This window comes from Camarhynchus parvulus, chromosome 28, assembly GCF_901933205.1.
Source record: "Camarhynchus parvulus chromosome 28, STF_HiC, whole genome shotgun sequence".
Taxonomy (NCBI): domain Eukaryota; kingdom Metazoa; phylum Chordata; class Aves; order Passeriformes; family Thraupidae; genus Camarhynchus; species Camarhynchus parvulus.
Window position 1 is genome coordinate 4,846,645 of NC_044598.1, and position 23,399 is coordinate 4,870,043.

Here is a 23,399-nt window from a genome sequence, read left to right on the forward strand (position 1 = left end):
CAAAGTTCATGATGTTTTCATTGATATGGAGCAGTTGCTTGTGCAAAGTGCCAAAAAAGGACCCAGGACTCACAGCCAGAGAAAGTGAAATAACTTCACCTGCTTACCAAGGTGAGGAAATCAAGTGTTTGTTTTCACTGACCATGATGTCTGTTTCATGTTGCTGCAATAACAACTGGATTAGTTTGTGTTATCTCAGCCCTGGATGTGACTGACGGGCATGAAGTGTCTGCCATCATCAAATCTATCCCCAGGGTGGAGAAAGCAGCTGCTTTGAGGTACAACTTGTTAGGCATATGATTAGTAAATAATGTACTTAAGAGCAATGAGTGGAATTGGGGCAACACTTCTATTTCATTAATTAATATTCTCTTCAGCATAGGGTGTTGATGGCTACAGTTTTTTCCTCTCCACTCTGTTTTACAAAACTTCAAGATTTAAAGGGAATTCATTTTCCTGCTGTTTGGGGAGTGTTATTTTTCCTGAATTCTAGCTGGATTAAATTTTGTGCAAACCATAGAATGTATTGGAATGGATATTGGTGCAGTCTGGATTTGGCCAGCAGAGCTCTTGGAGGTGGTTCTGCCCAGCGAAAGTTGGCTCGATTCACATCTGAAATTGAACTTGCTGAACTGGCTGTTGAGCAAGGAAAGGGAGGGGTTTTCTTGCTTGTAAACTCAGCCCAGCAGGAAGAGCAGAGTCAGGGATGACATGGCTGGACTCTGGGAGTGCAGGCATGGTAAACCCTGCCTGGGGCAGCTCTGATGCCATGGCTGCAGGTTGGGTTGGAAAGGACCTTAAAGCTCATCCAGTGCCACCCCTGCCATGGCAGGGACACCTTCCCTGTGACCCTGGGCACTGCCAGGGATCCAGGGCCAGCCCCAGCTGCTCTGGGCACCCTGTGCCAGGGCCTGCCCACCCTCACAGCCAGGAGTCCCTTCCCAATATCCCATTCAATTCTCATTGCTGCTCTGTGGGATGAAGCAGGACACCTGGAAGGACTCCTGAGTCATGTGCTTTTTGTCTTGCTTTAAGGAGGGACCGCTCTGTCTGGACTGATTGACCTGGTCCTTGAAAAGAGTGTGGGATAATGTGTTTAAAGGGGGAGGAGGCAGGAGAATACTTAATGGAGAAAAAGGAAGTTTTTTGGTAATAACTCTCCAGTCAGGAAATCCTAGTTATTTGGGATTATGTGCATAAGAACAATCTCCAAGATTCCAGATGCCCATGCAAATACTTGGATAATACCACTTCTTCCCTGTCACATAAAATGCATATTCCTCACTGTTGTCGCTCTGAACAGGAATTTCTGCATCTGCTGGAATTGCTCCAGACTTTGGGGTCGATTGAGGATCCCAGTGTTGCCTATTTTACCTTCCTGCTTTAATGAAGCACAGCCATGGGAAGGTGGTGTCCTAATTCTGCAGCACAGAAAATAATGTCCTCCATGGGCTGTAGTGAGCTAAAAATTTGGATTTGTTCTCAGATTAGCAGGGATCAACTTGAATTAATGAGGGAAAACCTTTCTCCCCCTCCTCCTCAGGCTGATCCCGTGAGTAGCTGGAGTGTAGGAGAGAACAGCACAGAACAGTGTGTGCTAAATGGTATTTACAGTGACAGAACATTGGGGAGGGTGGGGAGAGAAAAACGTTTTGAACTCCAGAATGACCCACCAAATGCACTTGGAATTGTCAGGGCATTGCTCAGCAATCTCATTTAGTGTTGCTGGTTCTTACCAATATCCATAACTACTGCTGACTAGCTAATAACAATAACTACTGGTAAGAAATAATATTGGCCTCCAATGGGAAAGCTTTTAGTCAATCCATTAAATAAGTCTCAAATTGGATTTTTCTTGCCTTGCAGAGTCACCAACAGCAGCAGTTGGAGACTGCACAGAACTGGGCAGTGAGTGACCTGAACAGGTTTGTCTTCAGTGGCAAAATTCAGAAAGGCTTTGCTGAGGAAATCTGGTTTCATTTGCATTTACAAATGCCAAGTTTTCTGATACACAGAATCCCAGAATGGTTTGGGTCAGGAAGGACCTCAAAGCTCATCCAGTGCCACCCCTGCCATGGCAGGGACACCTCCCACTGTCCCAGGCTGCTCCCAGCCCTGTCCAGCCTGGCCTTGGGCACTGCCAGGGATCCAGGGGCAGCCCCAGCTGCTCTGGGCACCCTGTGCCAGGGCCTGCCCACCCTGCCAGGGAACAATTCCTGCCCAAGATCCCATCCAGCCCTGCCCTCTGGCAGTGGGAGCCATTCCCTGGCTCCTGTCCCTCCAGGCCTTGTCCCCAGTCCCTGTGCAGCTCTCCTGGAGCCCCTTCAGGCCCTGCCAGGGGCTCTGAGCTCTGCCTGGAGCCTTCTCTTGTCCAGGTGAGCAGGCCCAGCTGTGCCAGGCTGGCTCCAGAGCAGAGGGGCTCCAGCCCTTGCAGCATCTCCGTGGCTCCTCTGGCCTGGCTGCAGCAGCTCCACGTCCTCCTGCTGGTGGATGGGGGCCCAGAGCTGGACATGGTGCTCAAGGTGGGGAATGGACCCCCAAGCTTGAGCTTCTGGGAAAAGTTGAGTCCTAAAAAGTTCCTGATGTGTTTTTGTTTGCACGATGTGTTCAGTTCCATGTCCTGGATTAGCCTGCTGGGCACATTCTGTGGGGTTTAGTGATCTGAAAGGCTGTAAAACCTGAAAGCGGGTGTAGCAGCTTTTATTTTTTCATGCTTTTGTCTGATCTGCAATTAATTCTTAGCTTTCCATCAAGTTGGCTTCTCCACAACTCCAAAGTCATTACCTGACAGCTCAATTCCTCATTCATCTAATGCATGAAAAAGAGCCCTCTGCTAATGGCTTCCCCCAAGGTGCCTCTTTCATGTCCTGCTGCAGGGAGGGAGCTTCTGAGGCTGCTGTGGCAGAGAAGGGGCTGCTGGGCCTGGTGGCACTGAGGGATCACAGTGGGCCAGGCCTTGGGTGACCTCAGCTTGTGCCTGTGCTGCAGCTGTGGCACCAGGGTGACACTGAGCCTCCTCACCTTGAGCTGTCCCCCTGTGCTGTTCCCTCAGTCAGCGACTTTGTGGGATGATTGATCTCGGGCTGAGGTCATCTTTCAAGTTCCACATCTTGTCAATCTGTCTGGCTCCACCCACATGCAGTGATTCAGCTCCTGATGTGCTGAAATATTCCCTTTAGCCTTCCCACACAGAGTAAGGGCTTTTTTGTGATTCTGCTCGGAGCTGCAGCACCTCTTCTGTGCTCTGCTCCAAGCCTGTGCCTTCTGTGCTTGGAGAGCTGCAGAAAGTAGAGTTTGACCTCCTAAAGAGGAGAAGAGCAGCTATAATTGTTCTTTGAAAGTATTTTTTCCTCTAAATTTTGGATCCCATTTTATAGGATTTGGCTAATGTGCTGTGATTTAGACAAATGGTAAAAAATACAGAGAGCAGCCCTGGGGGAAGGACTTGGGGTGTTGGTGGGTGAGAGGCTCAGGCTGCCCCGGCCATGGGCACTGAGCCAGAAACCCCCCCTGTGCTGGGCTGAGCCCCCAGCGTGGGCAGCAGGGGAGGGGGCGATTCTGCCCCTCTGCCCCTGTGCTCAGGTCAGACCCCACCTGCAGAGCTGCCCCAGCCCTGGGCAACAGCAGCAGGAGGACGTGGAGCTGCTGCAGCCAGGCCAGAGGAGCCACGGAGATGCTGCAAGGGCTGGAGCCCCTCTGCTCTGGAGCCAGCCTGGCACAGCTGGGCCTGCTCACCTGCACAAGAGAAGGCTCCAGGGAGAGCTCAGAGCCCCTGGCAGGGCCTGAAGGGGCTCCAGGAGAGCTGCAGAGGGACTGGGGACAAGGCCTGGAGAGACAGGAGCCAGGCAATGGCTCCCACTGCAGAGGGCAGGGCTGGATGGGATCTTGGGCAGGAATTGTTCCCTGGCAGGGTGGGCAGGCCCTGGCACAGGGTGCCCAGAGCAGCTGGGGCTGCCCCTGGATCCCTGGCAGTGCCCAAGGCCAGGCTGGACAGGGCTTGGAGCAGCCTGGGACAGTGGGAGGTGTCCCTGCCATGGCAGGGGTGGCACTGGATGAGATTCAGCCTCCCTTCCAACCCAAATCAGTCTTTGATGATTCTGTAACAAATGTGGGGTTTTTTGGAGGGAGAGCAGGAGGGTTCCCCTGTCTTTGTTCACTAATCCCATCTTTAGGGGTGCAGCTACAAAGGATGCTCTCTATTGCAGAATAAACATTCCAGCTCAGATATTGTCACTTGTGCCATTGCACACTTGGCCTGGAGAAAGCAGCAGCTGCAGAGCTGTTCCGGAGGGAGTTGGAGCTGTGGTGGCACTGATGCTCTGCTGAACTTCTGTTGTTATTTCTCTGTATAGGAAACCCCTTAATGGGCTGTGACACCTGGTGTGCCTCAGTCCAGTGTTCTGGAAGCCCTGTCTGTACATGGGATTCTGTTCTTTTTTGGGGACATCTTGATTCTGTAGATTACACAATCCCACAGTGGTTTGTGTTGGGAAGGACCTTCAAGCCCACCCAGTGCCACCCCTGCCATGGCAGGGACACCTCCCACTGTCCCAGGTGCTCCAAGCCCTGCCCAGCCTGGCCTTGGGCACTGCCAGGGATCCAGGGGCAGCCCCAGCTTTAATGGTCAGACACCAAATTGATACAGGTGCCACAAACATTTGGGAATGAGTTCTGCTGGGAGATGGGGAAGCACCTGGACAGATGTCCCTGGAAGCAGCAAGTGCCTTCTCTTTCCTCTTGTGGTTAGTGAAGTTGGTTCTTTGCATGGCCATGTTTTGGTAAAGAAACAGAGTTGTGCTGAGCAACTTCCCTGCTTTGTAGACTCATTTCCTCTGTTAATGGGAGACACAAGTCTCTTTAAGAACTGCTAATTGCTCAGGTTAAAAAAACCCCAAAGGCTGCTTGGTGTCATGTGTGGAAGTCAGACTCTCAGAAGAAAGTGTGAGCTAGTTCTGCTGAAAATGGAACAGATCAGAGGCACAACATCTACAAACCAGGTTTGCCAAAGGGCTTAAAATAACAACTGGCAGCTTCCCTGGGTGTTGTTGGACTTGATGTAGAAATTTCCCAAAAGGACTGAGAGAGCAGAGACAGAAATGGCAGTGTTGGGAGTGCAGCTCCTGAGGGGGTTTTGAAAGGGACTTGTCAGTGGCTTCAGAGCTGCTGCTGGTGGCCTGAAGTGGCCAGGAGTGTGTTTGGTGTTGGAACTGCAGCACAGACATCCCTGAGGAGCTGTTCAGGTCCCTGTGCAGCCCTCTTGGCTTGCTCAAGGCTGCCTGGTGGAGTTACCAGAGCCAGTGTTGGTCATGCCTGAGTTTCCTCCATTATCTGGGAAGAAAAGGAGCTCAGACAGGAGGGGTTGTACCCTTCTGTCTCAAGTTATGGAAACCCCACTATTCTTAGCTGTTTCTACTTACTATATTAAATATTTTGGGAAGTGAAGGAGTGGAGGGGGGGATGTCTCAAGCTCAGATTTGGATTTCCTGTGTCTGTCCCTGGAGGAGAAGCTTCTCTCAATAGGTGCAAACCCTCATGCCAAAACTGGCATGGAGCTGGGCCAGGCCTTGGCATGGAGCTCAGGGCAAGGTTCTGCCCCCCGAGGCTGCTGGGCACTGCCCAGGCTCCCCAGGGAATGGTGCCAAGGCTGCCAGAGCTCCAGGAGCTCCCAGGGCTGCTCAGGGTGGGGTGTTGGGGTGGCTGTGCTGGGACAGGGTTCCCTGAGGGTCCATTCCAAGCTGGGATGTTCAAGGATTCCGTGCAACAATCCTGGAGCCTGCCAGCTCTCTGAGCAGCTCATGGCATGGAGAAGGCAGGTCTGGAGTGGGAGGATTCCCAGAGCTGTGCTGATGCTGTTGGGTCTGTGTAAGCACAGGAATTGGGATGGATATGGACACATCTCCATGGAATTGAGCTTTTGGGGGGGGAAACAGAAGTTATCCAGCTTTCTCTGCAACAGCCACAGAAGGAAAGGGCTGGTGGGAGTTCACAGCTGAGTCCTCTGGAGAGAAAGCAGGAGGAGAGGAAGAAGAGGCAAAGCTGGAGGAGAAGCAGCTTGTTAACTGTTTTCATTAAACTTTTTAGCATCTGGAAGTTGATGAGTTTAGTTATCAGGTGAGAGGAGGGGAAAGAATTAAGGAGGCAGTTCCTGGTGGCTGTTACCTTGCTGGAAAGATCCCACAGAAGTTTCAGGTGTCCTTTTCAAACTATCAGAATGTGTAATTCTGTCCATAGAAGATTCATCAGCTTGGAAGCACAGAGCCAGCCCATGTCACTTGTTTTGGGGCCATGGAGAAGCAAGAGTTAATGTTTCCTGGGATCTGAAATGGGAACAGAGTGGGTGGATTGAAGGGGGGGTTTCTAGCCCAGACACTGATGGTTCCTGCAATTAAAAACAATCCCAAGCCAAACGGGTTGAATTAATCCCAAAGACAGTGATTGGGAAAGACAATTCTGTGTAAATAGAGAAAATTAAACTTGAGTGTGGAGTGGGAATGTCTGGGCATGTGGGGTCTTGGGGGAGCTGGGAACTGGTCTCTGTTTTTGCAGGGAAGGTTTTCTCAAGTCTGGCTGTGGAAGGGCCCTGTAGAGCCCTGGCCCAGCTGGGACAAAGGGGTTGGAGGCTGCTTGGCAGTGAGCCATGGGGGGACATCCGCGGCAGCAGGGACCTGCTGTGGTGACCCTGTGGGGAAGGTGATGGGGATCCCTGGGCTGGGGGGCTCCAGGCTGCCGAGGGGTTTGTGGCTCTGTCAGGCAGAACCTGGTGGCGCTGCTGAGGGGAGCAGCAAAACCGGGACTTGGAACTGGACGATCCTTTCCACCCCAGAGTGCGCTGGGACCCTGCGCAATAACCCTGCGAAACAGAAGCTGATGATCCAAGGGGAAAGACAGATTTGATGTTTCCCTAAGTTGGGTAACTCGGCGAGAAGGAGGAATCCAGCGGTCCTGGTGCGGGGCTGTGCCACGGCTCTGTCCCGAGTGCCTGGGAGGGGCGGCGGGAGCGGCTGCCCGGTACCGGGAGGTGCTGGAGCTGCCCGGTACCGGGAGGAGCTGCGGCTGCCCGGTACCGGGGGGTGCTGGAGCTGCCCGGTACCGGGGGGTGCTGGAGCTGCCCGGTACCGGGGGGTGCTGCCGCCGCTCCGGTCCCGCGGTGCCGGGCGGTTCCCACCGACCCGCTCGCTGCTCTCGCAGTGGTGGCACTGCCGGGCTGTCCCCTCCGCGCCCAGCGCCTCCCGCCTCCCTCGGTGTCGGCGGCGCTTTTCAGGCACCGAGCCCCGCTCCGCGATGGGAACAGCGGAGTCTGAGCTGGGGATGGGGGAGGGCGGCAGTGCCGGCAGTGGCCCCGGGGATGCTCGAACCCCTCGGGATGATCTACACCCGCCCCCCGCGGTGGTCGGCGTCCCCTTCGGATGCCCGGACACTCCCGGGATGCTCGGAACCATCTGCGGTGCTGGGGTGTGTCTGGGATGCTCAGTACCCGCTGCAATTTCAGGAGACCCCTCCGGGCACGCTCGGATCCCTCCCGGGATGTTCGGAGCTCCTCTGGGATGCTCAGAACGCCCCAGCCATGCTTGGAGCGCTCCCCTCCCCTGCGATGCTCAGGGCCCCCTTCCCCCCACGCTCGGACCCTCCCCGAATGCTCGGACCCTCGAGGCTGCTCAGAACCCCCCACATTCCCGGACCCCCTCCACATTCCCGGACCCTCGCCCGGGTCGCGGCTCGGCGGGGTGGGCGGGGCACAGAAGGGCGTGGCCCGGTGGGCGGGGCCCCGGCGGGGAGGGCCCCGTGTCGGAGGGCGGGGCCGTGTCGCGCATGCGCGCGGCGGGCGCGGGCGGGCCCATCGCCGGGCGGGGCGGGGGGCAGGGAGGGCGGCGGCGGCGGCCCCGGCAGCGGCACCGCCCCGGCCCCGGCCCGCTGCGCTCCGCGCCCGCTCCGCGCCATGCCCGGCTCCATGTACCAGCCCGAGCCCGGGCAGCCGGCCCGCGGCCCGCCGCGCTGCCTCACCCTGCTCAGCCCGCCGCCGCCCGCCGGGCAGGACCCGCCGCCGGAGCCCGAGCCCGGCCGGGAGCGGGAGGGGCCGCCGGGGCCGCCGGCGCAGGGGCGAAGCCGCCGCGCTGAGGTTCGCCCTGGACCAGCTCTCGCTGCTGGGGCTGGAGGGCGCGGAGGAGCCGGCGGGGGGCGCGGGGCCGGGCGGCCTAAGGGAGCGGGAGCGCGGCGGCGGCGGCGGCTCCCCGGTGCCGGCCCCCGCCCCGGCCGCGGGCGCCTTCGGCAGCCTGGCCCCGCCGCTGGGGCCGCCCGCGCTGCTGCCCGAGCCGCCGGCGAGCAGGAAGAAGAGCGTGAACATGACCGAGTGCGTGCCCGTGCCCAGCTCCGAGCACGTCGCCGAGATCGTGGGCCGGCAAGGTAACGCGGCGTGGGGACGCGGCGGGACACGGGCACCCTCCTCCCTCCCTCGCGCCGCCCGCCGCGATTTGGGGCAGTCTCGGGGCTTTGTCTCCCTGCGGAGGCGGAAACTTAACGGCGACAGAGCCGCGGCCCCGAAAGTCGGCCGCGGGTCCCGGGAGCCGCGCTCCGCGCCGGTCCCAGCGAACTGCCTGGAAATGGCAATTAAACTGGAAATTAAACTCCATCGGCCCGGCTGGAATAACGCCGGCTGCCCACGGAAAGTTCCCGGGAGCCACGCGAGGCCGTGGGAGCTGCCAGGACACGGAACGAGGCGAGAGCTTTGCTTTCATTGTAGTTGTGCCTCTGCCCCCTCCCCTCCAGCTCCGTATCTCAGACCCGGCGTGTAGACGGTGCCCCTTATCTCAGCCTTCGTTTACAAATCCTGCAGATAAATCCGGTATAAATGGTCATTAACGCGCTCGTTTGTGGTGGCCGGAGCTCCGCGGACGGCCCTGGAGCCCCTCGCACCCACCTGTCACAAAGGGACGCCCCAGCCCCCGCCGGGTGGGTGTGCCTGGAGCGGGCTTTGTCTCCAGGACGTACCGAATAAACCAAACTTTCACCTGGAAAAATCAAAAAGAAAAGACCCAGGGCGGAGGATTTAGGGGGAAAAGAAGGGAAAAGGAAGGGAGCTGCTGCCCGCAGGGATCCCGGCAGGAATCCCCTGGCAGGGAGCGTGACCTCCGGGCTGTTTTGCCCTTGTGGGGTCCGGCAGCCCAGCCCTGCCCTGGCCCGGCGGCTCCCAGCGCTCCGTGCCCGGGGGGCTGCGGGCCGGGGGTCGGGGGGCTTTTTTTCCAGGGGGGAAGCGGGGAGCTGGGCAGGCTCATTGTTCTCTTTGTTAGCCAGAGCCATGCTGTGATGAGCGCGGTGACATCATGCTCTGCGCTTCCCATTGGCCTGCGCTGCCTCCCAGCCGGCCCCGCTTCCCGGCCTCCCAACTTTCCGTGCCCCCCTCTGCGGTCCCGCCGCCCCGGCCGGGGGTCCCCCCGGGCTGCCGAGCCCCGCCGGGCCCGGAGAGCGCCGGGGCAGAGCCGGGGAGCGGAGCGTGGCACCGCGCCCTGCTCCCGGGGATCCTCCTCCTCCTCCTCCTCCCGGGCTGGATGAGACCTGGGTTTGGTGGAACAGAAGCTGTGCCGGGGCTGGGCTCTGCTGGGAGCCCGCTGGAATGGCCGCGTTTGGCCCGGGAGCTGCCGGTCCGTGCCTTCCTTGCCCTGGGTGTTTCGGTGCCGTGAGACCCCGGTGCTGCCCCTCCAGCACCCCGAGGAGCTCGGGGCACAGCCAGGTACCTGCCCAAACACCTCCGTGGAGTTTAAGTGCTCGTTAAGCTTCACGGGATCGTGAAACTTATGAAAAAAATACTGCCGAGGAAATGATTATACCGGCTTGAGGAGGGTGCGGGAGAGGCACCTGAGGCCGGCTGTGAGCTGGAGCTCCCTGCTGCAGCCGCAGCCCCTGGGCAGGAACAGCCCTCTCCGCTCTCCAGGATTTCCCTTTGTGTTTCCTGCCCCTCTCCTGCTCTTGGCCTGCCGGGGTGCTGCGGGACCCCCCAGTCTGGGGGCCTTGCACGGGGTTTTTGCTGAGGAGGAGCACTCAGCACCCTCGGTCACACTGTGGGATGGCAGTGGGCAGCACGGGGCTGGCTTTGTGCTCCAGCTGCTCCCCGTGCCACTGGCAGCTGGATTACAGCAGGGATGCTCAGGTGTAGCCTGAGCAATACCGAGTTTATTCCTCAGGGCTCGCAGCGAGCAGAGCCCTTCTCACTCACCCTGTGCTGCTCTCCCTCCAGACCCTCTGCTTCCCAGGGCCCCCCTGTGAGTCTCCCTCAGTTTTTGGGAGCCCCGTGGCCGTGAGGTCTGGCTGTAGAGCTGAGCTTTGGTGTGTTTGGCTGGACCATCATCATCGTGGTGACAAGATGTGCCCTGCTGGTGACACTGCAGGGCTGGGTTGGGTCATCCAGACCATGTCCCTGTCACTCTTGTCTTTCCCTCACTGCCCAGCCTGGTTGTGACCCAGGGAACAGAAATTTGTGGTGCTGCCACACCTGGAACGTGGGAAGGGATGAAGATGGGTGCCCTGGAAGGGGCTGGAGGTGCACATCAAGGCTCAGGATCTCACTTTGGGGCTCTTTGGGACCCGTCCTGCTTTGCCCAGACCTGGCTGCTGTGGCAGGTGGGGACACGGAGGTCCTGGCAGCCAGGACCAGCACATGGATGTCCTGTCCTGTGCAGGCTGAGATGGGACACAGGCACTTGGACACAACTTCTCCTACTTCTTTTCTTCAGTTTCTCTCCTTCAGATGCCCTAATTTAGCCCTTTCACAAAGGAGCAGCAGCAGCCCATCAGGTAAATCTTTGTTGTCTAAATCAAATTGGTGTTTTCTTCCCTGAGCTGGAGGAGTGTTTATCACAAGCCCATGTCTGGATTGGCATCGGTGCCACCACAGAGCAGCATCTGCCAGCTGGGACCTGGGGCTGCTCTCCCCCCTGCCCACGTGGCTGGGGTGGGATTCCCTGGCTGTGCCTTCACCTGCCAGCCTGGTCATGACTCCTGCTGTGGGAGGGAGCATCTCTGAAAAGTGCTGTGGCACCGACTGGAGCAGCGTGGGCTCCTCCTGCCATCCAGCAGAGAGAGCCTTGGGGATAACAGGAATCACCAGGAGCACGGGGCAGGGTTAGAGCTGCCCTGGCTCTGGCCCTGGGCTCTGTGCTGCTGTGGATTCCTGCTGTGCCAGCTTTGGAGGGGCATTTCCAGCAGTGCCTGCCAGGGGATGGAGCCACAGCTCCTCTCCCCATTGTGACACCTGGGGACTGTCACAGCTCTGCAGAAGGAAAGTTGCTGTTTATAGAAGATGCTCAAAGGGTGAATCCAGGGAAGGATGGCACATGGCACCTCCCCTCACTGCTGGGGTGTGGCTGGCATTCCAGTGCTGAAAGGATGCACAGGGTGGCCATGGGCCCCTCGGGGCCAGCCTGGGCACCTGTGACCTCACCATGGCTCACAGGGGTGCAAGGAATCCTCTCATTTCTGAGCCCTGGGCTGCTGCTCTCTGTTGTCTCCTGCCAGGGCCGTGTCCCTGGAGGCACCTGGCCCATCTTCCTGGCTGCCTCCTCCCAGCTGGGTCCCAGCAGAGCTGGGAGCTCCTGAGCTTGGTCACACAGATGGATGTGGCTGCTGAAGGATCTGCCTGTGCATCTGAGAGCTGGCACTGGCTGCACACTGTGTCCCAAGGAGAGGAGCCCAGCCTCCCTGCCCCTCTCCCCAGTGTCTGGAGAAGGAGCCAGGGTGTGATGTGCTGGATTCCTGCAGCAGGGCTGAGCTCGTTCTGTGTGCAGAGTTGGGAAGGAGCACTCAGCAACGGGAGAGGAGCTGTGCTGGGGGTGCAGCGTTTTCTCCTCCACCCCTGGCCCCTGTCCTGTCCTGTGCCATCCACTGGGGACCAAGGGGACCTGGAGCTCCAGAACTCTGGATCAGAGGCCAGGAGATGCTGCAGAGCTGGGGAAGAGGAAGAGCCATGGCTGAGGCAGCAGAGGGTTCCTGTGACAGACACCATCCTCCTGCCTGGTGCCATCAGAGGCTGCTCCAGAAAAGCTCTGCTGGTGCTTTTTGGGTTTTATCACTCAGAGCTGGGCACTGCCAGCACAGACCTTGGTGACACAGAGATGTGGTCTGGAAGGGGATGAGCTGCTCTGTCCTCCTCGTGGCAGGAGGATCCTGATGTGGGAGCAGAGGCTGCCCGGGCTGTGCTGGGGTCAGGGCATGGATGAGCTGTGTGGGATCCATCACTGGAGCACAGAGGGTGGAGAGGCCCTGCCCAGCCCTCTCTCCCAGGGCTGTTCTGCTTCTCATGGGCCCCTGCAGTGCTCTCAGCCCTGATCTCTCTGGGGCTTCTCACAGAGAGCCAGGTTTGCTGTGGTGACGCCAGGTGAGGATGTCCAGGGGGAGCAGCTGCCTCTCCTGCCTCCATCAGCTCATTATCCTGGGGAGAGTTCCCTGGATTCTGTTCCCTGACAGAAATTACCCATGCCCCATCCCAGGGGCAGCTGGGATGGGTTCAGCCAGGGCAGTTCTGCAGAGTGCAGAGAAAGGGGAGCTGTGTGGGATGGGGAGAGGGTGAAAGAGGACATGGAGTTGAGTCTGGGAGGAGTGTCCTGCTCACCGCCATGGGGCTGTCCCTGCAGGCACAGCTGGGTGTGCTGGCACAGGGGGCTGGCACTTGGAGGGGGGTGACACCTCTGCAATGCTGGGGTTTGCTGGCAGCTCAGCGTGGCCATTGGGTGTCAGGATGAGTTTGTGCCCTCAGGGACTCAGAGATGCAACAGCAGCTGAGCCACCCTCACCCAGGCTCTGGTGTTCACAGTGGTGTTTCTGCTGCAGTTGCTGGGGCTGAAGCATCCCTGGGTCCATCCCCTGTGTCCTCGGGTTTTGGGCTGGTTTTATTTGGCTCTTTAGAGCCACTTTGGTGGAGACTTGTAGCCCAGTGTGGCACTTGGTTCTGCTCTGCAGCCCTTGGCAGGGCAATGTGTGGGTGCCACCTGCTGCTGCTGGGCTGAGCTCTGGCCCTGCCTGGCCTGGGAGCTCACTGGCTCCTCCAGGCAGCTCCAGGTCCTTTCCACAGCCCCCTCGGGCATGGCTGTGCTCCTGCAGCAGCTTCACGGGGATGTGGCCATCCAGGATGGTGTCACAGCATGCTGGGGTGGAGCTTTGCAGGGGCTCATCTGAAATGTCTTGAGCTGGTCCAGATCATTCCAAGTACAAGAAAGATGTGGAGCTGCTGGAGTGAGACCAGAGGAGCCACGGAGATGCTGCAAGGGCTGGAGCCCCTCTGCTCTGGAGCCAGCCTGGCACAGCTGGGCCTGCTCACCTGGACAAGAGAAGGCTCCAGGCAGAGCTCAGAGCCCCTTGCAGGGCCTGAAGGGGCTCCAGGAGAGCTGCAGAGGGACTGGGGACAAGGCCTGGAGGGACAGGAGCCAGGCAATGGCTCCCACTGCCAGAGGGCAGGGCTGGATGGGATCTTGGGCAGGAATTGTGGAATCCATCCCTGGAATGGATTTCCCAGAGCAGCTGGGGCTGCCCCTGGATCCAAGGCCAGGCTGGATGGTTTTTGGAGCCCCCTGGGACAGTGGGGGGTGTCCCTGCCATGGCAGGGGTGGAACAAGATCAGCTCTGAGGTCCTTTCCAACCCAACCCATTCCATGATTCCCCAGCTGCAGTTGCTGGTTGAAGCCCAGTTTGCACTTCAGTTCCATCTGGCTCTGGGGGTTCAGCCAGGAGGTGCCACCCCCTGTCCTGGGCAGGAGCAGGAACAGCTCTGGCTCAGCCAGCTCAGGGGTGCAGGTGTGCTGCAGGACAGGCTGTCCTGCTGGGTGTCACCCGTCCCCGGTGTCCCAGAGCCATGGCTTGCTGTGCCAGTGTTGAACACTGCCCTGGATGCAGCCTGGGCACTGCCCATCCTGCCTGCTCCAGCTCTGGGGCCTTTGGGGAGTCCCTGCAGCCAGGGCATGTCTCAGGAGGAGTTTGGGCCTGGGGACAGGGCAGCACAGGTTGGTGCCTTGCTGTGTCCCCCTGCTGGAGATGCTCTCGGGCAGTTCCTGGTGCTGGTGCCAGCACAGCCCCAGGCAGTGCCTCCCTCCCCTTCCCAGCCCTTCCTGCCGTGCTTCTGGGGCAGCCAGGGGGACCCCACACCCCCACCCTGCCAGACCTGCCCCCTCCCCTCCCCTGGGACACCCAGCTCCCCCCCAGCTGTGCTTGGTGCCATCCTTGGCCCTGGCAGCATCCAGCAGGGCTGGGGGCATTTTTCCTGTGCTGCTGGTTTGAGGAGGGTGGAACTGGCCAAGCCAGGCACCCTTTGATTTCTGTCCAAGGTTTCTGGTTCTGTCCCTGTGAACAGCTCACAGGAGCAGCCAGACAAACCCTTCCTCTCTTTGGTGCTGCCATGGCATGGTTTGGGTCCCTCTGGTGCCGTGGCATGGTTTGGGTCCCTCTGGTGCCATGGCATGGTTTGGGTCCCTCTGGTGCTGCTGGAGGGATGCAGTGGGGTGAGGAGGAGCCTCACTGGGCCATGTCCCTGTGGGATGTGGCTCCTGAGTGCAGCTCCTGGAGCTGTCAGTGGCTCTGCATCCTGAAACTGCCACTTGCTGAGGTTTGGGGTGGATCTCAGGGAAGGGGCTGGGCACTGCCCAGGCTCCCCAGGGAATGGTGCCAAGGCTGCCAGAGCTCCAGGAGCTCCCAGGGGTGCTCAGGGTGGGAGTGTTGGGGTGCCTGAGCAGGGACAGGGGCTGGGATCAATGATCCCTGTGGGTCCCTTCCAAGCTGAGATATCCCATGGCTCTGTGATGCTGCAGAGGATGAATTTGGGACCTTGGGCATGAGGCTGGTGCCCGTGGGAGGCACAGCAGAGCCTCCTCCCACTGTCCTGGGCTTGTCCTGCTTTGCCCAGCAGTGGAGCAGGGGCAGATCCTGCAGCAGGCACCCGGATAAATCTGGGAGGGGAACGTGGGAGTTGCAGGTGCCTCTCCCAGGACAGCCCTGTAGGAGCTGGCACATGGCAATGGCTTCAGTAAATGTCACCTTCGATGGTTCTGCCCTGCCCCAGTCCCTCGGCCATTGCTGTTCTGTGTCCCAGCCATAAACCCACCTGGCAGGGCTTGGTGGTGCCACAGAGCCTGGCTGTGACAGCACCCAGTGTGGCACCACTCACTGTGACAGTGTTTTACCTGTCATCCCCAAGGTTTAGTGCCCTGGGATTGCAGCACAGCTCCTGCTCCCCTCGGCTCTGCTGGACAGCCTGGACTGATTCAGCTGCTTGGGACAGACCTGCCTCAACTCCTTGTGCCACTCCAGCCCTGGCTGAGGCACAGAATCCCAGAATGGTTTGGGTTGGAGGGGATGTTAAAGCCCACCCAGTGCCACCCCTGCCATGGCAGGGACACCTCCCACTGTCCCAGGCTGCTCCAAGCCCTGTCCAGCCTGGCCTTGGGCACTGCCAGGGATCCAGGGGCAGCCCCAGCTGCTCTGGGCACCCTGTGCCAGGGCCTGCCCACCCTGCCAGGGAACAATTCCTGCCCCAGATCCCATCCAGCCCTGCCCTCTGGCAGTGGGAGCCATTGCCTGGCTCCTGTCCCTCCAGGCCTTGTCCCCAGTCCCTCTGCAGCTCTCCTGGAGCCCCTTCAGGCCCTGCAAGAGGCTCTGAGCTCTGCCTGGAGCCTTCTCTTGTCCAGGTGAGCAGGCCCAGCTGTGCCAGGCTGGCTCCAGAGCAGAGGGGCTCCAGCCCTTGCAGCATCTCTGGCCTCTCTCCAGATCTCTGCATCTTTCATGTGCTGAGGCCCTTCAGCCTTCCAGGCCTTTCCTTCTCCAGCCTCACAGCTGGAAGAGCAGCCCTGCCCTTCCTCGGGGAGCGTCTGGGGAGAGGAGGAGGGGAAGGAAGGAGTGCCCTGAGCCAGCCAGGCCCTTGCAGCTGCCTGGCTGTGCCCGGAGGAGCCGAGCTGTTCATCCACAGGGATCTGCCATGGCCTGGGACCAGCCCAGGGCTCCAGGGGAGCCTCCTCCATCCCTGCTGCCTCCCGGCTTTGTGCTGGGTGCCCTGCAAAGCTCAGGGCTGTGAGGGCACAGAGGGGTCCCTCACTGCTGTGTGGCTGTGGTCACTGAGCTCAGCTTGGTTAAGCTGTGCCTGGTTCATGGGGACTTAATTGAGAGTGGATGCACTTAGGGCTGGGGGTGCAGGGAGTGGGGCAGGGCTGGCAGCCACAGACAGTGGGGCAGAGCAAAGGGGCCCTGGAGGAGAGCTGGAGCCTTCTGCAGCCCCACAGGAGGGCAGGGGCCTTTGGCTGGATGGTGCTGCCAGGGCCCATGGCCAGAGCCCAGCTGGGCCGGGGCAAGGCTGTGCCCAGGGCTGTGCCCAGGGCTGCACGGGGCCAAGGCAGAGCTGCAGCCCCATCTCGCAATCCCACAGGCAGCCGTGGGCAGCTCTGCCTGCTGAATCACGTTCCTCCTGCAGGGGAAGCAGGACTTTCCAGAACAGGGAGAGCCCTGGGAGCACCCCTGCCCCAGCCCAGCACGGGGGATCCCTCCCGTGGGACAGGGAGGGGAGGGGGTGGCTGTGTCCCCCTCGTGGGGAGGGTCCAGCTCCCCTGTCCCTCCAGGTGTGCATCCAGGGCTGTTCCTCAGGTTCAGCTGCTGGCCCAGAGGTGCCAGGACCTGCAGGATCCAAAGAGCCTTTTCCTTCCTTTCCATCTTGACATCTTTATTCTCTTTGTACCTCCTGAAACACCTCTGGAGAGAATCCAGCTTCTCACCTGCTCAGTGGCCCTGATGGTGCCCCATGGCTGCCTGCCCTGGCACCTCTGCCCACACCTGTCCCAGCCCTCTGGAGCAGGGCTGCAGGCTGCATCCTGCTGATCCCCAAGCCCTGAGGGTCACAACAGTGCCAGGAGCTGGGAGAAGCCAGAGCAGCCCCCCAGCACTGAGCCATGAGCCCCCATCTGCCTCAGAGGTGGGAGGCACCCCTCTCTCCAAGGGTGTCCATGCTGCAGGTGCAGAGCCAGACGGACCTGCTGGTTCCTGCTGGTTCCTGCTGGTTCCTGCTGGTTCCTTCTGGTTCTTGCTGGTTCCTGCTGGTTCCCGCTGATTCCTGCTGGTTGGTGCTGGTTCACTGTGTCCCCACCCTGGGTGAGCAGAGGGTCACTGTGAGCCCCAGCATTGATGTGTCATTTTTCCCCCTTCTCCTCGCCCTGCAGGCTGCAAAATCAAAGCCCTGCGTGCCAAGACCAACACGTACATCAAGACACCGGTCAGGGGTGAGGAGCCCGTGTTCATCGTCACCGGCAGGAAGGAGGACGTGGAGATGGCCAAGCGCGAGATCCTCTCGGCCGCCGAGCACTTCTCCATGATCCGGGCCACGCGCAACAAAGTCAACGGGCTGACGGGGGCCTTGCAGGGGCCCCCCAACCTGCCTGGCCAGACCACCATCCAGGTGAGGGTCCCCTACCGCGTGGTGGGGCTGGTGGTGGGACCCAAGGGCGCCACCATCAAGCGCATCCAGCAGCAGACGCACACGTACATCGTGACGCCCAGCCGGGATAAGGAGCCCGTGTTCGAGGTGACGGGCATGCCCGAGAACGTGGACCGGGCGCGCGAGGAGATCGAGGCGCACATCACCATGAGGACAGGCTCCTTCATCGATGTCAACGCCGACAACGACTTCCACTCCAACGGCACCGACGTCTGCCTGGAGCTGCAGGGCGGCGCGGCCGCCCCGTGGGCCAAGGCCCCGCACCCGGCCCAGCGCCCCCCGGCCGCGCTGCGCAACGACAGCCTGAGCTCCCTGGGCAGCGGCTCCACCGAGTCCTTCTACAGCGGGCGCGTGGCGGCCGCCAGCCCCACCAGCCCCTACAGCACCTTCAGCGAGCCCCCGGCCCCGCTGGGCTCCGACGAGTGCGACTTCGGCTTCGACTTCTTGGCCCTCGACCTCACCACGCCCACCACCACCATCTGGTCGCCCTTCGAGCGCTCGGGCAACCCCCTGCAGGCCTTCAGCAGCTGCTCCTCCATCAACAGCTCGCAGAGACGCAACAGCGGCCCGGCCACGCCGCGCCACTCGCCCACACTGCCCGAGAGCGGGGCGGCGGGGCTGGAGCACCCCTCGGCGCGGCGCATCCCCAGCGACCCCACCGGCGCCCTGGCCTGGCTGCCCGCGCAGGGCTCGCTCTCCTCCTTCTCCAACAGCACCGGCTACTCCTCCTCCTCCTCGCTGCCCGGCAGCATCTCGGCCGCCTCGGGCTCGCCCACCGACTCGAGCAGCTCGGACGGGCACCGCAAGAGCTCGCGGGAGTGCATGGTGTGCCTGGAGAGCGAGGTGATGGCCGCGCTGGTGCCCTGCGGCCACAACCTGTTCTGCATGGAGTGCGCCCTGCGCATCTGCGGCCGGGCGCAGCCGCAGTGCCCCGCGTGCCACGTGCCCGCCACCCAAGCCATCCACATCTTCTCCTAGCGCGGGGGCTCGCCCGGGACCCCCCTCCACCCCAACACCACGGCGTTTTAAGGACTTTCTACTGTTGAAATCGAGCTTTTTATTTAATACCAGATGAGATGGGCGCAGGGGCGGGAGGGGGGAGAGGCGGCGGCCGGAGGCGCAGAGGGCACGGCGGGCACGGCGGGCGGGGGGAGGCCGAGCGGGGGGTCGGGAGGGTGGGGGCCGAGGGGCCGAAGAAGAGAAAAAGAAGATGAGGATGATGAGGATGAGGAAAGAGGGGCGTGAATTCCGCGAGGAGGAAACTCCGATGTTTACAGAATAGCTTTAACTCTTCACCTGGCTGTGGGGCTGGGGAGGGAGCCCGGCTGTTCTCCACCAGTCCTTCCCAAATACCAGTATTCCGTTTGCAAACTGAAATAACCAGAAAGAAAAGGTCCGGTTGCACTTTTTATTTTAGGACACGCAAGGGTTGTCTTTTATTTTTTTAAAATCATTCTATTATTATTATAATAAATTTTTTGTGGTTCTTTTTGTATGTAGGTTTTTTTTTTTTTTTGGATGATTCTCAGTGGTTCTATAAATATATATATATATATTTTTTTTTTTTGTAATGCAGGTCTATCTTGTATTTTGCCAATGTGAAAACTGCCCAGAAATGTGTGATGTGAGGTCAGGAGGTCGTGGAATGGAGGGGGCACAGTTAACACACCATGTCACAAAAACCAGACAGATTTCTATCTCCATTTTATTTTGGGGTTAGTTTGGGGTTTTTTGGGGGGTTTTTTTTTTTTTTTTTTTTTTTTTTTTTTTTAGGTTTCTTTGTTTTATTTTTTTATTTTTTACCTCTTTATGTATATGTAGGGAATTTATAGGAAAATATGTACTTTATTGAATAAATTTTAAAAACTAAAATATATTTTATTTTAAAAAGAAAATAACGGACCTTTAACCTTACATGGCTAAAGTACTGATTATATATTTGCTGAGCTGACTTGACGGTTATGAAAATTGTATCAAGAGTTTTATTTTTTGACTTCAAAGCCTTCTTAATAAAGACTTTTTACTATATATGAATCCTTGTGCTAGCCAGTGTCTCCCTGCCTGGAGCCTCTTGGTACCTGTTCCCATTTCCTTGGGCCCAGAGAGAAGGTGCCAGCTCAGGAGCAGGAGCAGAGGGGACATTGCCACCTCCCACAGGTGGGTTTGTCCCTGCCCACGCTGATCCTGCTCTGCCTCTGGCCTTCTCCTTGTCCCCACAGATGTTCCTGCTCCCAGTCCCAAAATCCATCTGTGGGCAGCAGGGGAGGGGGGGATTCTGCCCCTCTGCCCCTGTGCTCAGGTCAGACCCCACCTGCAGAGCTGCCCCAGCCCTGGGCAACAGCAGCAGGAGGACGTGGAGCTGCTGCAGCCAGGCCAGAGGAGCCACGGAGATGCTGCAAGGGCTGGAGCCCCTCTGCTCTGGAGCCAGCCTGGCACAGCTGGGCCTGCTCACCTGGACAAGAGAAGGCTCCAGGCAGAGCTCAGAGCCCCTTGCAGGGCCTGAAGGGGCTCCAGGAGAGCTGCAGAGGGACTGGGGACAAGGCCTGGAGGGACAGGAGCCAGGCAATGGCTCCCACTGCCAGAGGGCAGGGCTGGATGGGATCTTGGGCAGGAATTGTTACCTGGCAGGGTGGGCAGGCCCTGGCACAGGGTGCCCAGAGCAGCTGGGGCTGCCCCTGGATCCCTGGCAGTGCCCAAGGCCAGGCTGGACAGGGCTTGGAGCAGCCTGGGACGGTGGGAGGTGTCCCTGCCATGGCAGGGGTGGCACTGGGTGGGCTTTGAGGTCCCTCCTGACCCAAACCATTGTCCATGCTTGTGATCCCTCGCTCACTTGGACACCATTGTCACTCTGTCCCAGCTGTACCCACCCTCTGTGGCACCAGGGTTTCACTCTGGCCCTGTAGGGCTGGCCGGGCCCCTCAGGCCCTGTGTGGGGACAGCAGGGACCTGCTGCCAGCAGCGCCCGGGGCTGAGGGGACACAGGAGCCACGGCAAACACACAGATCTGCACACAGTGACAGCCCTGGAGAGTGGCACCCAGGGGCAGTGGGGACACACAGTGGCACCCAGGGACAGTGGGGACACCCGGGGGGGCTGGAGCCCCAGCAGGGCGAGGGTGACCTGGAGCCCCTGCCATGAGGGGAGGCTCTGGGGGCCTTGGGGTGCCCTGCACCCCTGGAGGGGCCCTGGGTGCCCTTCAGTGGGGACAGATTTGGGGGATCCCGAACAGGAGAGGCCTTTGGGTGGCCTCGAGGGGATCCTGGGGTGTCCCAGGGGGGAGGGACAGAGTTTGGGCTGTCCCGAATCAGGGGCACCGAGGGGCCCGAGCTCGGAGGAGCCTCGGGGGTCCAGCCCCAGCACCCCCAGGGTGGGGAACACAATCCCCTCCGCCTCCAATTAGCAGCAATTAACGGCTAATTAAAGAGCCGGGCAGGGGGAGTGATGCCCTTTTGGGTTTACCCTTTTTTGCTTTTATAAATTCTCCATATCCTTTGCACATGCAGCAGTTGCTCTATAGCTTCATATTGTAGCTTAATTTCACACTTTTCCCAGGCAGAAAGACAAAACTTCCCGGATCCCCGTGCTGGAACCCTGGCTGCTGAGAATTTCAGATTTTCTGTGTTGAAAGGCACTGACCCCGAAGAGAACACTGCGTTTCACCTGAGGCCGTGGAGAAGGCTTCCAAAATTCAATGCTGGAACTAAGATTATGAGGATATAGTTTGAATAGAAGAGTGTAATATCACGTGATAGAAAACTTAAAGTTATAGAATATAGTAATATATATAGAACTAAGATAATAATATAATATAATATAAAATAAAATATAAATATAATATAAAATAAAATATAAAATAAATATAATATATAATATATAAGCAATATAATATATAATATACAATATACAGTATAATATATTATACTGTAACATTATATTATATTATATTATATTATATTATATTATATTATATTATATTATATTATATTATATTATATTATATTATATTATATTTATAGAACTAAGATAACGTCAGTCCTTCTTCACCTTCTTCTTCATGGATTTGGGTGGTATTGTGTAATTAGACAGAAAAGTCCACATAGATGATTAGTTATTAGATTAAAAGTTATTGGATTAAAAGTAAAAATAATTTAAGTGTTACTTCTTAATTAGATAGTTTTTTCCTTAAAAGACCTTGCAGAAATAAATACAGAGCCATTTTATAGCTTGTTAATGAAATACTGTAGAAATCACAACTTATAAGACTGTAATATAGATAAGAACTAATAAACATCTGAGTCCAAACACAAAAAAGCATCTCAAATGCTCCCAATCCCAACCCTAACTCAGGCAGAAAAGAAACAAAAAACCCAGCACCTGTTGGTTTGTCTGTCTTGGTTTTACTTAGAAACCAAGGCTGAAACCCAAACAGGGATCTAATCCTAATGGGGGGAACCCCCAAGATGCTGGAACTGGGGAATTACTTCACCAGAGGGTTTTTAATTGGAAGGTTCTTGTCAGAAATGCTAATTGCAGAATCTATAAAAACTGTCCACAGGTCAGGCCAGTGTGCATCTTCAGCCTTTTCTACCTGACAGATTTGTGCACCTGAGGTTCCTCATACAAAGGTACCTTTTGATCACTCTGGTTGTGTCTGATTTGTATTTGTAGGGCCAGAGAAAAAGGCATCAGGAGCACTGGCAGCAGCAGCAGGGGGATCAGACCCCATGGCTCAGGGTCTTCACCCCCTTCCCGTGGGTCTGGGGGCTCATTTCTGACCTGGGGGGCCCCACGCCCTGCAGCTCTGGGGCTGGGGTGGCCTGGGTGTCCCCTGGGTCACCTCTGGGCTGGTGCTCAGCCTGTGGCACCTTGCAGGGGGCTCAGCACAGGTGAGAAGAGTCTGGTGCCACCTGAGCACCCACCTGCGCTGCTGCCTGTCCTGCTCACCCTCTGGGGCTGGAGCCGCTCCAGCTCTGCCCACCAAGGGCCCAGAGCAGGCACAGGGTGGGGCCTGGCTCTGTCCTGGGGCTGCTGTGGCCAGAAATGAGGGAGGGCTTGGGAGGGCTGAGCTAGAACTGAGACTGGACAAGAGCTAAAGAATAAAGCAGCGATTTATGAAAAGGCTTCAATGGATGCACCTTGGGCAGCACAAGAGCCCAGCCAGGCCTACACTCAAGATAAAACCCAAAATGGTCACAAAATGCACAACCAGTCACGGGGTCTCTCACTTTGATCAGTTCTGCTCCATTTGCATATTGGAGTTCATTGTCCAATTCCAGCCCCAGCCCATGCAGTCCCATCCTGCTTGTTTTTCTCTCTCCAGCCCACGTTGTTTGTACTCTTGGGCCTGAGATTTGGATCATTTGTCCTTGGTCCCCAGCTGGAGCAGGAATTGTTTTGTCTCCCTGCTCTGTGCACAGAGCTCACCATCCCCTCATACGAACCCAGACCCACCCACTAAAGCAGCACAGAATGTGAAAAATAGAAAAGCTCAAACCTGAGGCATCAGAGGGAGCCCTCAGCTGCCCAGAGGTGTCACTGAGCTGGAGCTGGAGCTGCTCAGGATCCTGCTGCCATCCTGCCTTTGAGCAGAGGGCAGCCCCAGCCTGGGGACAGCTGTGCCATCGAGGGGGAGAGGATTTGATGCCACCCCAAGCTGTCCCCAGAGCTGCAGCCAGGCCAGGCCTCAGTGACCAGGGCTGTCCCTTTGCAGCCAGTCAGAGAGGCCCTGGGGCTGCTCTGGGCTCTGCTGGACGTGTCCCAGGCTGGCTCTGCCACCCCAAGGTGGTCACTGACCTTGGTGGCACCACTGTCCAGGCAGCAGGTGCTGCATGCCCACGGTGCCCTGGCCAAGGACATGTGCAATCAGGTCTTCAGCTGGATGATGAGGAGGGTGAGAAACAACTGCTCACTTTGTAAAATTATAAAGTCTCGGGTAGCTGGTGATAATTGC

At 58.2% G+C, this 23,399-nt stretch overlaps 1 protein-coding gene across 1 annotated transcript; it reads left to right on the forward strand.

Annotated features, from left to right (window-relative positions):
* The first annotated feature begins 8,223 nt into the window (after nt 1-8,223).
* On the forward strand, nt 8,224-18,580 carry MEX3D (mex-3 RNA binding family member D). Its single transcript, XM_030966846.1, has 2 exons — nt 8,224-8,400; nt 17,175-18,580. The coding sequence occupies exons 1-2, from the start codon at nt 8,340-8,342 to the stop codon at nt 18,425-18,427; spliced, it is 1,314 nt and encodes a 437-aa protein (XP_030822706.1). The 5' UTR covers nt 8,224-8,339; the 3' UTR covers nt 18,428-18,580.
* The last annotated feature ends 4,819 nt before the right edge of the window (nt 18,581-23,399 follow it).

Coding starts and splice junctions, on each gene's coding strand:
- MEX3D (XM_030966846.1), top strand. CDS start 8,340: ATGACCGAGTGCGTGCCCGTGCCCAGCTCCGAGCACGTCGCCGAGATC. Junction 8,401..17,174: donor CGAGATCGTGGGCCGGCAAG/GTAACGCGGCGT, acceptor CTCGCCCTGCAG/GCTGCAAAATCAAAGCCCTG.